Source organism: Ranitomeya imitator, chromosome 4 (genome assembly GCF_032444005.1).
Source record: "Ranitomeya imitator isolate aRanImi1 chromosome 4, aRanImi1.pri, whole genome shotgun sequence".
NCBI classification, from domain to species: Eukaryota; Metazoa; Chordata; class Amphibia; order Anura; family Dendrobatidae; genus Ranitomeya; species Ranitomeya imitator.
In genome coordinates, this window is record NC_091285.1 from 296277053 (window position 1) to 296294625 (window position 17573).

Here is a 17573-nt window from a genome sequence, read left to right on the forward strand (position 1 = left end):
TTTGAGATGGCCCTACCTGCTCTGACATAAGCTAACTTAATAGCCTCTCTGACCCATCTTGCTAAGGTCCTCTTGGACACCTTAACACCCTTTCTAGACCCCTGGAATGATACAAAAGGGGCCCTTTGTTTCCTCCATGGTTCTGTGACTGCTAAATACTGAAGTAAACATGTCCTAACGTCCAAGGTACTGTATGTAATTTTTCTTCCTTAGGGTTCCTAGGATTAGAACAGAATTATGGTAATATAATCTCCAGTGATTTATGGAATTTTGTAACTAGTTTAGGAAGATATCCTGGGTCTAACATCAAAACTACCCTATTTTCCTGAACCTGAGTGAATGGGGGATCTGCTGACAAGGCTTGGGTGGCACTTACTTTGTATGCCGATGTTAGGGATATTATCAGGGATGTTTTTAGAGAGACTAACCGCTCTAAGGCAGAATGCAAGGGTTAAAAGGGGCTTTCTGTCAATGCAGATAAGACTAGATTCAAGTCCCAGGGAGGGGCTCTACAAATAGGGATTGATCTAGCTCTGCTACAGGCCTTGATAAACCTAGCGATCAACGTATTACCAACTAGGTCATAACTGTACAGTCCCCTAGGGCTGAGACCAGAACTTTAAGGGTGCTGACCAAAAGACTGAGCTCTAGCCTCTTCTGAAGGTACTCCAGGATAGATGTTAAAGGTTTTACCCCTTCTGGATCCACCCACGTAGAGGATAAGAATTTCCTCTAGGTTCTCCCATAAATTCTTGTGGTTACCGGCTTTCGACTACTGAGTAGGGTAGAAACTAATCTAGCAGAAAACCAATTTTTCTCTAGAATCAACATCTCAAATTCCAGGCTGTTAAATGCAGCTTGGACACTTGAGGATGAAGAAAAGGTTCATGGGACAGAAGATTCTGGTCCTCTGGGGAAAGCCATGGATCCGAGACCAACATCGCTCTCAGCCAAAACAACCATGGTGTCTTTGGCCAAAAGTGAGCTATGATGATAACTCTTGCTTCGTTGTCCCTGATATTTTTTGGACTGATGGGATGAGACACACCAGGGGAATGAATAGAGTAGCCTGAGGATCCACTTCATTCTGAAGGCATCCACCATGTGAGGATTCTCTCTTGGGTCTAGAGAAGTGTTTCCCAAACTCCAGTCCTCACGGATCCCCACAGGTCATGTTCTCAGGATTTCCCTAGTATTGCACAGGTGGTGGAAGTTTCATCAAGCCCTCAGGAATTCTCTCACCTATGCAACACTATGGAAATCCTGAAAACATGACCTGTGGGGTCTGTGAGGACTGGAGTCTGGGAAACACTGGTCTTGAGGGCAAAATTTCTGGATCTTCCTGTTGTGCCTGGAGGCAAAAAGATCTACCTGTGGGAGACCCCACATGTCCACAATCTAATCGAACACTGTCTTCTTTAGAGTCCACCTCCCTGGCCTAGCTGCCTGTGGCTCAGGAAGTCTGTGCCTTGCAATTTTCTTTTCCTCTGATATGCAGGACCGTTAATGAGGGGTAGTGTTCTTCTGCTATTGTAAATATCTTGTTTGCAATTAACGCTAGTGAACGAGAGAGTGTACCCCCTTGGTGGTTTACATAGGCAACTGTAACATGATTGTCGAATAGCACCTTCACATGGTGACCCCGCAGAAAAGGTAGCAGCTCGTTTAATGCCTGCTCTACTGCCAGAAGCTCTCATCTGCTTGAGGAGACTAACTTTTCTTCCTCCGACCACGTTCCTTATACCAAATGGTCATCTAGGTGGGCTCCCCATCCCCTGGGGCTGGCATCCGTAGTAACCACCTTGGACACATTGTTTACATAGGGTACCCCCTTGGTGTTGAATTTATTCCTAGCCACCATAGGAGAGAATGGACCACTGTCCCAGGAAGAGTCAGCTTGCTCTCCAACCATCCATGCAAGGCCACTTTGTTTTCCAGGACACACCACTGGAATTCCCGTGTATGGAACTGGGCCTAATTGACTAATGTGATACAGGCGCTCAGAGAACCCAGCAGAGACATCGCCTTTCTGAGGGACAATACTGGATTTACCACTACTGATGAGATAAGTCTTATGATCTTTTCTTCTGTCTTTTCTGGGAGACAGCATTCCTGTCTCTCAGGGTCTATTACTAAGCCCAGGAAGACCTGTGATGTTAATGGCTGTAGCCTGGATTTTTTGAGATTTAAACGCCACCCTAAGTTTTCTAAAGCTCTGCTCACATTCCTGAACTTGTTTTTGACAGCGAAGGATCAAGTCCAACACGATTAGGCATTCATCCAGATATGGCACTACCATTATGTATTTTTCCCCCTATAGATGAGCTGTTACCTCTGATATTATCTTAGAAAAGATCCAATGGGCTATAGCTAATCCAAAGGGGAGAGCCCCGCATTGGAAGTGTCTGAGCTCGCCTTGTATCTGCACTGGTACTCTGAGGAATCTCTGATATTGCGTGTGAATTGGTACATGATAGTAGGCATCTTTGAGGTCCTGGATTGCCATATACTGGTGTGCAATGCCCTGAGATGCATGGCTGATGGGTACCGACAAGGGCCATGCCCTTGCCCTGCTCAGTGAGGACACCCGTGTGGGGACCTCCGCAGTGCTTCCAGTTCCCTCTGGTGCTGACCACCGCAAAGGCTGTGCCCTGCTATACCCCGGCAACTCCAGGGCTGGGAACACTCTTCTTTGTTCACAAAGATCTTTTTACCGAGGGTTCCCCATCAAGGACAGGAAACCAACTGATGGGGAGGAGCCGCCCTTTTTAGACGCCTTTTTATCTTGAAGGTTTCCTGTACTTGAAGGGCAGATCCCCTCTCTCGTGGTGCTGCCATGGGCGACTGAAAAACACGGATGTGTGAAGAGGCCTTATGAATCCATCTGGAAAGCAGATTGACTTACTTGAAAAATTGAAAATCTACTGAACCTCACAGCTTTAGTAGCTTTCTATGAGCATTTTCAATTTTCTTCGTCACCTTCTAGATTTGACTTTATAATATTATCAATTATGTTGTAACAATCGATACGGAGATGCCTTTCATAGCTCAGGAATTGGTGACTAGTTTGAATGATTTTTTTTGTTCTGAACACATTAATCTCTAGGTGATATATAACACAAGTACACACCTTTCTATATGTATATAGGTTTACTCCCGAGTAATACATTTAGTACCATCAGGGATACTTTAGTTTTCAATAAGTTATCTGTAGATTGCAGCTGTATTAAAGAGACAGCATGTCATTATCATGAAATAGTGGCTGCAGAGCGGAGTAAAACGTATTTTTTTACTTTTCAATATTTTAGCTCTGTTGTGGATATATTAGCTTGTGAAGTTTAGGTTATAAGTAGTGATGGGTGAGCACTAAAATGCTTGGGTGCTCATTGCTCGGGTCGAGCAAATTGTAATGCTTGGGGTGCTCGATCCGAACAATGAGCCCAATGTAAGTCTATGGGAAACCCGAGCATTTTTGCCGCAACCCTGTCTTTTTAGGGTCTAAAAACATCAGAAATCGGTGGGAACAGTGCTAAAATGACATGGGATCATCATGAGGAAGACCCCTGGAAGAATTTCTGACACCCAGGTCACTGATGTGAACAATGTTGTCAGAGTTTTATGCCATTTTTCTGGGCGCACAATTAAACATACCAAAAACAAAAACAAAATTGATTTTCCTGGGAAATATGTTAAGGAACATCCTTTCCAGGGTAATGATTTGTATATAAGGCAAAATAAATAACACAAAATAAAAATGTTCCACCACCACTTGGCTATGTTAACAAGTAGCGTTTTTGATGCGCTTTTCAACTTTAGCATTGCTTTCAACCAAGACAAATGCATTCACTGGGAAATGTCATTTTAACATTTTGCAACCTTAACTCGCCTTCGTGTGAACGTGGCTGCTCAAATATTTGGGCATCGCTACATGCGATCTCCTCTTGCCTTGCTTCAAGTGCATCGGGAGAGAGGCCCGAATCTCTAAATGGAAAAGTGAACAGCTCTTCGGAGTGTCCAAGTGTGGGATCAATTGTCTCTGGGCACTCTGCATGGTGTATCCTAATCTAACAAAAAAACCACCATAAGAGGAAAAACCTCCACTATTCTTGACAAAAAACCACCAGTACACAGGCAGAGATGCTTACCTGTCCAAGGCCTCCAAAACAATTGCACTATCCAAGGTGCAGCGGACCCAAATTAAGATGGCAAATGCACACTTGCAATAATAGCGATAAGGCAGCCAGCCTACAATCAGAAATTGGCCGCTTGGTGCACCTGTGCAAACAAATAATCTGTATGTGGCATGTTCACACAGGAATGCAGAGCATATGGCTCAAAGCCTATTAACGACACCATATGGCGGGCTCACCATAATGCATCCTGTGTGAACAGAGGCCACAGTTTACAGAGGCAATACCTTGCATACATTGTTTTTTGTGTTCTTTACATAGTTTTCAGGGTGCAGTTGGGCCCAGATGGCATCATTAATAGGCTTTGAACCATATGCTCTGCATTCTTGTGTGAACATGCCACATACAGATTATTTGTTTCCACTGGTGTACCAAGCGGCCAATTTCTGATTGTAGGCTGGCTGCCTTATCGGTATTATTACAAGTGTGCATTTGCCATCTTAATTTGGGTCCGCTGCACCTTGGATAGTGCAATTGTTGGAGGCCTTGGACAGGTAAGCATCTCTGCCTGTGTACTGGTGTTTTTTTTTCCGCTCTGCATGGTGGGAGAAAGGAGGATCAGGGTGAGGAATATGCGGTCCAGACTCACGGCTACTGAGACTTGACAGGGTGGTGGTGGTGGCGGCAAAGTGACTGGAAACATTATCCGCTACCCAACCAACAACCTTTTGACACTGCTCTGGGTTCATTAGGGTATGTTTCCACGGTCAGGATTGCATCAGGATTTGCTCAGGATTTGACGCAGGGGTCATTCCAGGTCACATGAACCAATGATTTTTACCACTATATTTTTAATTCTTTTGAGATTTTGTTATTTGGTAACAGTGTGTCAGAGAATGCAAAATGTGAAGAAGAAAAAATTCTAGATATTTTTTTAAAATTTTTTATTGATTTTCAAAGTTCGGAAAAAGTGCGCATTTCGGTGTTGCCTGCCTTTTACATTTCTCCCCATAACTCAGGCTAGAAAAGAGATAGAGAAACAAAATAAACACCATTCTACTCAGAACTGTACAGGCTTTCACCAGATATGTCACAAGAGTATCTTTGATAATATTTTACCTATGCGAACACAAGCGCAAAACTTTAAAACCCATTTCCGAAAAAAACGTTTAATTTAAAGATTTCAAAAACTGCACATGTGCCTGCTATGCTCCTAGCCACATCTGTACCAAAATACAAGATGGGATCGGGATGGGATCATATTTTAAAAAATAAAAATATTACAGTGTCAGTTCGAAAATCTCAAATTAAGATCTGTTCAGCCTGTGGTCTAAAAGTGTGGGGTCTATATTTACCAAATAATCCATGATTTTTAGATGTTACGCTATTATTTTATTATGTTACCACTTAGAAGCAGGAGAGGACAGAGGAGAAGCTTTGTTAGGGCTGAGAATGACCAGGGGTAGACGGTGACTGCAGAGCAGATGACAGGCAGCAGCTCGAGCCTCCAGAGGCCATATTCACACCAGATCTTAATACCCAGGCAACTCCTCAAATGGAGGGAGAAAAATATTCTTAACATCCAGTTCATGTATTGTACAAACCAGGACTACGAAGAGGAGGAGGAGAGTTTGTTATAACATCAGTTACAGGAAGCAGAACCCATCACAGGGACTCAGCAATACCGGACTGTCATCCCATGTAGTGGAAATAAAGACAGTGACGTCCATGAAGTGGTAGAAGGCGGCACAAGATCGGCAATGGATGACACGGTGAATATGATCGGCGCTGGCGGCTACTGGACTCGCCAAAGATTATGAAAATGAAGACGTAGAAGTGACTTTTCTGCACTTTCTGGTCCAGCGCCATCCTTTGTGTATCCAAGAAAATCAGACATTGTAAAAGTGAACAAAAATCAGATATAACTCAGGTGGAGCCGAGCACCATGACGGGCCGCACATACTCTGACACAGAAGGAAACGGCCATTGCTACTGAGCCCTTATGGACAAGATGACATTTCACCCTCTAGAAGGGGCACATTGATGATAACAGACCAGTGTAAAAACCTACTATTAATTGTTTGATTAGTTCATATTTTATAGAACGAGGATTTAACTACTGTACTATTCTTCTTAAACACTTCAGAAATGACATGTTTAGTGATATAGTAGAAAAAAAATTGTTCCATGTATAAATAGGTGGTAGAAATATTGGTTCTTTTAATCTTGTTTTTAACATATAATTAGGATGAGAATGTATTTAGAAAATCACACTTGAGGATGTGATCACCTTTTATCTTTTGGCTTGTTCAAAGAATTCAGGTTGAAAATGCTGAGCAAGTTGTTATGATGATTAAGATGGATTTATTCTGGCACTTCGGTATTTGTTTTTTGTGTTTCTTTATTGTTACATATAAATGTTGAATGCAATAAGTTGTAATTTGAAAAGAAAAAAGGAAGAAACTCACACAAACATAAAATCAGATGATTCAAGGCTAAAAAAAAATACAAATTTGATAGATCCCAAGTTGAGTCCCTGTACAAATATAAACAAGGACACGAGTAACACACAGGCATGTTTTCACAATTTTAAAACATGCGTTTTTTTCAGAATTGCGCATACAAATTTTTAATTTGATTTCTCCAAAACAAAATATAAAGAAACATAGTCTTGTGACATATCAAATGAAAGCTGGTACCGTTCTGAGAAAAATGATGCCTCTCCCACCTCTATATCTTAATTCTAGCCCGAGATATGATAAAAAATGTAAAGCCATACCAGGCCAAAATCCGCGCATTTTCAAAACTTTAAAACTCTGTAAAAAATTAACTGATGAAGAAAAAAATTCTAAACTTTTAATTTGTAATTAACTAAAGTTGTACTTCATAAAAACAAAAAATAAAAAAAATCTAAAGACGTAAGGTAAAAAAAATATTCATATTTGGATCACTTGATATGGAATGACCCGCTGCAGGTAAAATCTGCACCTGAGGTCACCAGCAGGTCACCTGCGTTTTTTTCATGCGTATTTGTGCGTATTTTTGTAAGCTAATTAAAGATATACAAAAAAAAAAAAGAATCGTGATGTCATTTCTTGTCCAACCTCTTCATTTACATACTCCATTGAATATACACACACAGCTAGATAGATAGATAGATACAATATCTATCGTATCTTTCTATCGCATCTATCTAATCTATCTATGGATCTATCATATTTATCGATATATCTATTATCTACCGATATATCTATCTATAAATATATCTATATATAGATAATAGATAGATATGATAGATGGATACGATAGATATCTATCATATCTATCTATTGTATCCATCTATCGTATCTATCTATATATCTATCTATCGATATATAGATATATTGATAGATAACTAGATATATTGATAGATAGATAATAGATAAATATATAGAAAAGATACATAGATAATAGATGATTGATAGATAGATACGATAGATAAGATACGATAGATGGATCACATAAGAGAGAAACTCGGACGAGTCTCGCATCTTAATACCCGCCACTGCCGCCGGCACTCGGGAGCGGAGCGTGCAGCTGCATGTATTTCTATGCAGCTGCACGCTCAGCTCCCGAGTGCCGGAGCCAGTGTCAGGTATTAAGATGCGAGACTTGACTGAGTTTCTCGTATGTGTGATCCCGGCCTTAAATAAAGACACACACACGAAATCACACAAGTCTCTCGCTTCAATACCCAGCACTGCCACCGGCACTCGGGAGCAGAGCATGTGGCTGCATGTATTTCTATGCAGCTGAATGCTCTGCTCCCGAGAGCCCACGGCAGTGCCGGATATTGACCCCGGCCTTAAACGCAATGTTTAATTTAAAAAAAAAAAATATGAAAAAAAAAAAATGGCGTGGGCTCCCGCGCAATTTTCTGCGCCAGAGAGGGAAAAGTCAGCGCCTGGGGGACTGATGTTTGTAGCCTGGGAAGGGGTTAATACCCATGGAGCTTCCCAGGCTATGAATATCAGCCTGCAGCTGTCTGCATAGCCTTTACTGGCTATAAAAATAGGGGGACCCCCAAAAATTGACGTGGAGTCCCCCTATATTTTATAGCCAGAAAGGCTATGCAGACAGCTGCGGGCTGATATTCATAGCCTAGAGAGGGGTCATGGATATTGCCCCCCGGCTACAAATAACAGCCCGCAGCCGCCCCAGAAATGGCACATCTGTAAGATGCGCCAATTCCAGCACTTAGCCCCTCTCTTCCCACTCCCCTGTAGTGGTGGGATATGGGGTAATAAGGGGTTAATGTCACCTTGCTAATATAAGGTGACATTAAGCCCGGTTAATAATGGAGAGGCGTCAATAAGACACCTATCCCCACCTGTAACATGACACAATCTGCATACGGTGGTGGGGAGAGGTCCCGATGATGAAGGGAGGAGGCTTCTCACAGGGAAGGTGTAAACGGAGTATCCCCCTATTACCTCATTGGGGCAGTGATGCTCTCTGCGGGTCTCTGTGCTGGGGGGGCTTCTGCTCCTCTTTCAGCAGTGTGGGGGCTCTGTGTTGGGGGGCGGTGGTGGCTCTTTGTGCAGTGTCAGGGCTCCGCCGACATTTCCTCAAAGCCTGGAGGCCTCGGCAGCTTCTTTTTTGCAATGCAGTGGCTTCCGGGAAAATGGCCGCTGGGGGCGGCGCATTCTCAGTTTCAGATCTTCTCCCGAGATCTCAGGACGAGATCTGAATCGGAGCATGCTCCACCTCCAGTGGCCATTTTCCCGGAGGCCACCACATCGCAGCAATGGAGCTGCCGGGGCCTCGGGGCTTTGAGGAAATGTCGGCGGAGCCCTGACACTGCACAAAGAGCCACCACCGCCCCCCAACACAGAGCCCCCACACTGCTGAAAGAGGAGCAGACGCCCCCCAGCACAGAGACCCGCAGAGAGCATCACTGCCCCAATGGGGTAATAGGGGGATACTCCGTTTACACCTTCCCTGTGAGAAGCCTCCTCCCTTCATCATCGGGACCTCTCCCCACCACCGTATGCAGATTGTGTCATGTTACAGGGCGGATGCGGACCACGGCGTATAAGACGACCCCCCCAACTTTTAAGAAGATTTTATATTTTAACTTGGGAGATCGTCTTATACGCCCAGTTGTCTTATACGCCGGAAAATACGGTAACATCTTTTACTTTGGAAGCAAATTTGTGTCGATAACTAGACTAAGACACAGCAAAAACAGTTCATTTCAGCCCAAAAATTGCCCCAATTTTTAGCCCACAGATAGGCGAGGTCTGTGACGGAGCTCCTCCACTTTTACTTATCTGGCCTGGAATTTTTTTTTTTTTCAACAGCAAAATTGTGTTAATAAGTAGGCTAAGACACAGCAAAAAAAAGTTCAATGGAGCCCTGAAATGGCACAATTTTGAGCACAATGATAGGTGATCCGTGTGGCTGACAAAACACAGTGTAAAATATAAGATTTTTTTTTTAAGCCAACTGGTGTCAAGAACTTGTAAAAGACACTCCAAAATTTTTTTACAGTACCACAAAAATGGCAGAATTTTATGTGCACTCAGATGTGATCACTGTGATGGCCAAACCTCTGTTTAAAATAGCTGTATTTTAACGCTGTACTATGGAAAGGAGCTGGCTGTATTCTGCAGTGCCAAAGAGCAAATGGAGGGGAAAAAAAAAAGTGTGCTCTGGATTGCTTTTAAATAAAATAACCAGGATTAAGATGCAAAAAAAATTATTACTGGCCACAGATACCTGGGGCTATGTACCGTATTTTCCGGCGTACAAGACGACTTTTTAACCCCTAAAAATTGTCCCAAAAGTCTGGGGTCGTCTTATACGCCGGGTACGGCGTGTGCAGGGAGCGATCCTGGATGTTCCCAGGGTCTGAAGGAGAGGACTCTCCTTCAGGCCCTGGGATCCATATTCATGTAAAAAATAAAGAATAAAAATAAAAAATATGGATCTACTAACCCCTCTGCTGGCCCCTGGCTCTCAGCGCTGCGAGCGTCTGCCTCCGTTCCTAAGAATGCAGTGAGTGAAGGACCTTCGATGACGTCGCGGTCACATGAGCGGTCAGGTGACCGGTCACCTGACCGCGACGTCATCGAAGGTCCTTCACTCTCTGCATTCTTAGGAACAGAGGCAGACGCTCGCAGCGCTGAGAGCCAGGGGCCAGCAGAGGGGTCAGTAGATCCATATTTTTTATTTTTATTCTTTATTTTTTACATGAATATGGATCCCAGGGCCTGAAGGAGAGTTTCCTCTCCTCCAGACCCTGGGAACCATACGCACCGCACACACCGTATAAGATGACCCCCGTCTTATACGGCGGGTATATCCCAAATTCCATATTTTATATGGAAAAGTTGGGGGTCGTCTTATGCGCCCAGTCGTCTTATACACCAGAAAATACGGTATATACGGTAAATATCTGTAATAGGCAGCAGCAGACAGTAATGTAATGGACCCTTTTGCTGTATGCAATAAAGTATGCCACATATACTGCCTGCCTACCCATCACTGATATCTATATACCCCGTAATTAGTCCTTAGAAGGACTGTTGGTTTAGCTGGATGTGGATTCAACAATGGTATACCCACACTGATACCCCATCTATTCTGTCCCTATTGCTGCAGCAACTTTCCCTACACTGGTGATTCTGGAGCTGACTGATGAGCAGGGCGTTGCCAGGTCTGATATGTACCTGATGACGCTGCGCGGCCAACCAATCACTAATGTCACAACCAACATGGCTGAGGCATTACAGTGTGTGGCAGAAAATCCCTGCATGTTGATTGGCGCTCCGGGGACACGAGGACCCACCGAGCAAACCCGGAAATGCTCGACGCTCGCTGAGCATCGTGACTCCGCGATGCTCGGGCGAGTACAGTGCGTTACCCAGCATGCTCGCTCATTACTGGTTATAATCTAAGATAAGCGGGCCTTTTAGCACGACTGAAGAAAAAAAAGAAACTCCTGATCGCCAAGTTGCCTAAAGGTAAAGGATCCAAAGATTACAGTGAAAGCTCTCTCTCTCTGGCGCAGGCGTACTTTGTCTACCCTGTTGAGGGCAGAGGAAAGTACTGCAGTGCGCGGGCGCTGGGCCTCTCTGACCTTTCCGGCACCTGCGCACTTCAGTACTTTGCTCTGCCCTCAACAGGGCAGACAAAGTACGCCTGCTCCGGAGCCGCGGTGTGAAGACCAGAAGAGGACGTCATGGAATGAAGATGGGAGGCGCCGGAGCGGACCTGAGACACCCATTTGACCAGACCGCAGCGGGACCGCCCCTGGGTGAGTATAATCTAACGTCTTTTTCTCCTCTTTCAGGTAACATCGGCGGCTTATCTACAGCATTACAGAATGCTGTAGATAAGCCCCTGATGAAGGTGAGCTTACCTCACCATCGATTTTGGGGGTGACAGGTTCCCTTTAAAGAGTGCTCATTTAAAAATGAGTGTCTGTGTGGTCAATGAATAAGCAATTGTCCTAAACTGTTAATAGATGTCCATTTTTGTGGTTCCTTTATGGAGCCATTAACTAACGCTTATTGCTTCCACCAGGGAATACCACAACTAATTTAAAGTCCTTTGGACTTATTGCTTATTATTCATTCATTTATCATTTTTGCATAATCTGGCTGGCCAAGGACCACTTAATATTTGTAGTTGGCCACTACAGACTACTGCTTATTAAAATAATTGACCAGCTGCCTCCCTGACATGTTTCACCATTTCTGTCTTCTTCAGGGAAATTAGGCTACAAAGTGACGGTGTGAGCGGCACAAAAATATCAGATAAGACAGAAATTGATGAAGCACTCTGCGGGGCAGAGCTTGCGCTTTAAAAGGCAAGCGACTGTCTAGCTTACACATGACAAGTGACGTCCTACAAAGTCAAAGGACATCCTCAATGTATGAGATCGGCATTGGTAGGTTGGAAAACCTAGCCTACTTGTGAATGAAACTCTGCATGTAAGAACCAACACCCAGGTACAATTGACTTTATCTGTGTTTTGTTTTAGTTCCTAGTACTCCATAAATGAGATCTGGTGCTCACAGTGTACATGCATCTTACTCCTCCATCCACAAGCCATGCCCCCTTGATAAAATATTTTTTAGTCAAAACTACAGGAAACCCAGTAAGGTATACATCACTAGAATCAGTCTCTACAGCCTGCTGCTCTCAGATGTAAAAACATAACAGATTCCTTCCAGCAGGAAAACGAGGCATGTCTCAAAGACATGGGCCCAGATTCATCAGTGTTCATACCAGAAATCTTGTGCAAAACACTTTGAAAAGACAAAAAATATTTTTGTGCAATGCAAGGTTGCGGAAACATTTTGTAAGTTTTGGCGTTTTCAAGCCTAACTTGCCCAGATCTGCCAAAGGAAGGACATGACAGGAGGCATGGCGGATCTTAAGTGTCATATTTATGACTATCCGTGGTGTGGCTTACGTCAAATCTTACTCCAGCCACTTTTTAGACGCGCTTCCTTCATTAAAAGGTGCTTCTCTTACTGAATCCGGTGCCTCAGACTCCAGCACGCTTCCTAATCACGATGGGTGTGAAGAACTCTTGATAAATTTGGGCCAGTGTCTCCTTCAGAAGGGAATTAATACATTCTTCATAAAGCAAATTTTGGAAATATACACGTTCTTAGAACAGTAGCACTCGTTTTGTTGTCCCACATTATTCTTCGGTGATATTTCTCACTTTTTGCCTTGGTGGTCATTTGCAGAAATCACGCTCTTGTAAAAGTTTGCTATTTTACATGCAGCCCACAAAAACACATCCTTGAGCATTTATCTCCGTGAAGCAGCAATGATACAAATGCAAAGCCAACGGTAATATTTGGGCACAAGTTCTTCGGACTCCATAGTAACCATCTCACATCACGGCTTAGTTAGACATGCTCCGCATTGCTAGTGACTCTCAGTTCAGCCCCTCTTCTTAAACGGAGAAAGGAAGAAATAGGTTGAAGCATGAAAACATTACAAGCCATCGCCGACAGAAAATGAACGCTGCCGTTGAACGGTTCTCTACCTACGTTTACATTTTCAAGAGTATGCTCCTTGTGGCTGTAAGAGACACCCGATCAGCTCCTTAGCCAGAGGACCTGAGCAAGTCGATATACAGTATGGCTAGGGATGTGCTCTGTTTAGATCTTGCCTCCCTAGAATCGAGACGGCCAGACGTGACTCACTACAAAGCTGTGTGTGAGAAGTTCACACTCTCCTGATGGAATAGTCGATGGACCCCGTTATTATTATTAATTAGTTCAGGTCTGGAATGCATTTTTCTTTCTGTGTTTGGCGCTGCCATCTCAGTACAGAAAATAAAATAAAGGGAACCTGTCATGTGAAAAAATCGTATTAACCTGCAGATATGGGGTTAATATTCAGGTTAATAGGATTCTGAACCGAGCTGGCACTTAGAGCCCTGATGCCAGGAGGAAACTACGGTAACTTAATTCCTGCTGACAATGTTCGGCTTCACTCACAAGGGCGGGGCTGTTTCAGTCACTGTTCTGTGTATAGAGAGCACCTTTTCATATGGAAACAAACAAGTCCCACAAACAAAGTACATTTTAATTAATGGATCTTAGAATAACATTAGCACATAATCACAAATGGTAAATACTAGAATAATAATAATATTTAATGTAAGAGCAGTAAAAAGCATATGGTCCAATGGACTAAATTAAAAACAGGGGCTTCTCCCAAAATTAGAATATCATCAAAAAGTTAACTTATTTCAGTTCTTCAATACAAAAAGTAAAACTCATATTAGAGTCAGTACAAACAGAGTGATCTATTTCAAGTGTTTATTTCTGTTAATGTTGATGATTATGGCTTACAGCCAATGAAAACTCAGGAGTCATTATCTCAGTAAATTAGAAAAATGAACAACAAAAAAAACAGCAAAGGCTTCCTAAGCATTTAAAAACGTCCCTTAGTCTGTTTCAGTAGGCTCCACAATCATGGGGAAGACTGCTGACTTGACAGATGTCCAGAAGGCAGTCGTTAGCACACTCCACAAGGACAGTAAATTTTGCATTACATTTGGAAATCAAGGTCCCAGAGTCTGGAGGAAGAGTGGAGAGACAGAGAATCCAACCTGCTTGAGGTCTAGTGTGAAGTTTCCACAATTTGTGATGGTTTGGGGAGCCATGTCATCTGCTGGTGTAGGTCCACTGTGTTTTATGAAGACCAAAGTCAGTGCAGCCGCCTACCAGGAAATTTTAGAGCACTTCATGCTTCCCCCTGCTGACTGGAGCTTATTGGAGATGGAAATTTCATTCTCCAGCAGGACTTGGCACCTGTCCACACTGCCAAAAGTACCAATACCTGGTTTAAAAACAACGGTATCACTGTGCTTGATTGACCAGCAAACTCGCCTGATCTTATTTCCATAGAGAATCTATGGGGTATTGTCAAGAGGAAGATGAGACACCAGACCCAACAATGCAGACGAGCTGAAGGCTGCTATCAAAGCAACCTGGGCTTCCATAACACCTCAGCAGTGCCACAGGCTGATCGTCTCCATGCCACGCCGCATTGATGCAAAAAGAGCCCTGACCAAGTATTGACTGCATTTACTGAAAATACATTACAGTAGGCCAACATTTCAGATTTTAAAAGCATTTTTTCAAGCTGGTGTTATTAAGTATTTTAATTTTCTGAGATAATGACTTTTGGGTTTTCATTGGCTGTAAGCCATAATCATCAACATTAACAGAAATAAACACTTAAAATAGATCACTGTTTGTAATGACTCTATATAAAATATGAGCTTCACTTTTTGTATTGAAGAACTGAAATAAATTAACTTTTTGATGATATTCTAATTTTGTGAGAAGCACCTGTATGTAATAACAGGATAAAAAAAAGTTGAATTAATAATACAAATAAAGTATGATGCCCCAACTGTGATCCCCACAGAGAATAATGAGCCCCCACATAGTCCTCCACACAGTATAATGGGCCCCCACATAGTCCTCCATACAATATAATGGACCCACATAGTCCTCAACAAAGTATAATGGGCCCACTTAGTCCTCCATACAGTATAATGGACCCACCTAGCCCTTCACACAGTATAGTGGACCCACATAGCCCCAGCGACGCAGGCCAAATATAAATCACCCTGAGGGCTAGAGTTTGATATGTGTAGTCTAGAGGATTAAATAAATAATCCATCCTGAAACTGAAAAGTTATTATTCATTTCTCAACTATAGTCACCCCTACTTTCTGCCCTCTGTTCGCTTGACAGTACCGCCTCTGCTCAGATTGATGTTTCATTGTACCTGCTTTCAAGATGGCTGCCACAGAAACATGGAAAACACAGATATCTCTAAACCACTCTTAACTTGCCTTCTCTAGCCAACAGCATAGCACAGGAAACGCTGGAAAGGCTTCGTATACACTTATAGCACCACTCTAGTGTTTGTTGTTTTTTTCCACATATGGAGTGGTGCTAGCAATGCAAGATTCATGCACCTAAATTTATACTCACCACCCGCCATCTTCAGGCTCTCATAAACTTGCACTGAAAAGTTACCTCTGGCTCACTCCAGCAAATAGTGGAGCAACTTGGCATGTTACAAACTAAATTCCCCATGCCACTGCAGTGGGCATTTATTTAAGGATTCCATAATAACAGGGTTTGTTCCGTAGGACTGTCACACAGCAATTGCGAGACAACATTTTAAAAAAAATAAAAGGTAAAAAAAAAACAAAGTCCAGAACCTATAGATGTATAAGTTTACCCTCTACTGTTGGCAAAATCTTTGAGTGTTTTTTGTGAGATGCTAATCTCTAGTATCACAATAAAAATAAGATTATGATCCATCATCAACATGGGTTTATGAGAGATCGGCCCTGTCAAACTAATCTGATCAGCTTTTATAAGGAGGCAAGTTCCAGATTGGACCGGGTTAAGCAAGTGGATGTTATCCAGTGGACTTTTCAAATGCGTTTGATGTGTTACCACATTGAAAATTGGAACAAAGCGAACAATAGAAATAGGTTAAATTGTGTGTACAATGGACTTGTGTAATCTTTAAATCGCTTTTCAGTCCCAGAGAGGAGAGTCGTTTCAAGCCTGGAATCTCTTGACAGTTTAGACTCTAGACTTTCATGGAAAATGATGGAAAATGACTAAAGAAATTATCCCATTAAAAATAATTTCTGTATAAAGAAATTAGCAATATGTGGGGGCATCCACTTAAAGGATCATTTCACACTAATACCACCACTTTAGTATAGCAGTGGCGGTATTCCTCAAATGATTATCCCACATTCGGTCTTCATGAGTACACCGCTCCCCTGCCAACCCATCCGTAACTTTGCGCCAGATTCCAGAATAGTGTGTGCCATTTTGATAAATTTGGCACAAAAAAGCAACTAATACCAGAAAACAGAAAAGGAAAGGGACTGAAAAGAAATAGAAATGAGGAATCAATGCTGTTGTGTTATAAAGAAAGAAATAACAAGTATGTGGTCATCATAATCCAAATCAATTCTCCTGCCTTCTGACAGCTTAAGTAGCATAGTGGTCATAACCTGCCAGACTAGGAATGATGGGCATTAAGTAGGTATGACAGAGGCAGAAGTAATAGCAGCCTATGGCCAAGGCAGACAAATATAGTGCAGGAAATTAAGGAGAAAAGAAGCAGACATCTCCATTTACAGTAACAGGATATTAACACTATCGTTATAGAATTTACTCCTAAATGGCGGGAAGACAAGGGAAGAAATGGCGGATGACTTATGATCTTCACAGGCAGTGAAAGGAACAAGCTTTGCTATGTCAAGGGTATCATGGTTCTTTTGTTTAGGAATCCAAGCAAGTGATGCCAGGAGGCACAATATTCTGCTCCTCAATAATGCTTTTTATTAGTGTCAGGGCTGTCAAGCTGCTACCGAATCATTTCAGTTCAGGTTTTTTTGTTTTATGCGATTAGGTCAATCACAGTGTGCGGAGAAATAGCGATGTGAAGTGGAGGATGTGTTTGACATGATTATTAAGCAGCCTTCGGGCGCATTCACAAAACCGTGCTCACTAAAGATGTGCTACTAAATCCTGAGCGCTGGAGTCTGCATACTGTTAGGTGATGAATTAGAAAAACACGAAATGCTGGAACCAGGTTATTATGAAGGGGTGGACATGTCCTTACCTGGTGCAAGTCGTTCCCAAGAACATACTCCTGGAAGTAGCCTGGTGCCGCAGATGAAGCACGGATCGCCTGCCACAGATTATACTGACATCCTCCCATATAGGGCGATTTAATCCCTGGGAAATGGTTGTAGTTCCTGAACACAAACGCCTTTAATGGGATTCCTCGGTTAACTATGGTACTGACGGCAGAAACCTACAACAGCAACAAGGTTGACATGGTATCAGGAAGACGGCAATGCACCAATATCCCAGC

General features: G+C 42.8%; 1 protein-coding gene across 3 annotated transcripts in view; it reads right to left on the minus strand.

The window, feature by feature from the left end:
• Window positions 1-17573, minus strand: part of PNPLA8 (patatin like phospholipase domain containing 8) — a 117823-nt gene that overhangs the window by 58064 nt on the left and 42186 nt on the right. For all 3 annotated transcript variants that reach the window (XM_069764785.1, XM_069764784.1, XM_069764786.1), the window contains exon 8: window positions 17319-17513. In XM_069764785.1, coding sequence (XP_069620886.1) covers window positions 17319-17513 — 195 coding nt within the window. The remainder of the gene's footprint in view (window positions 1-17318; window positions 17514-17573) is intronic.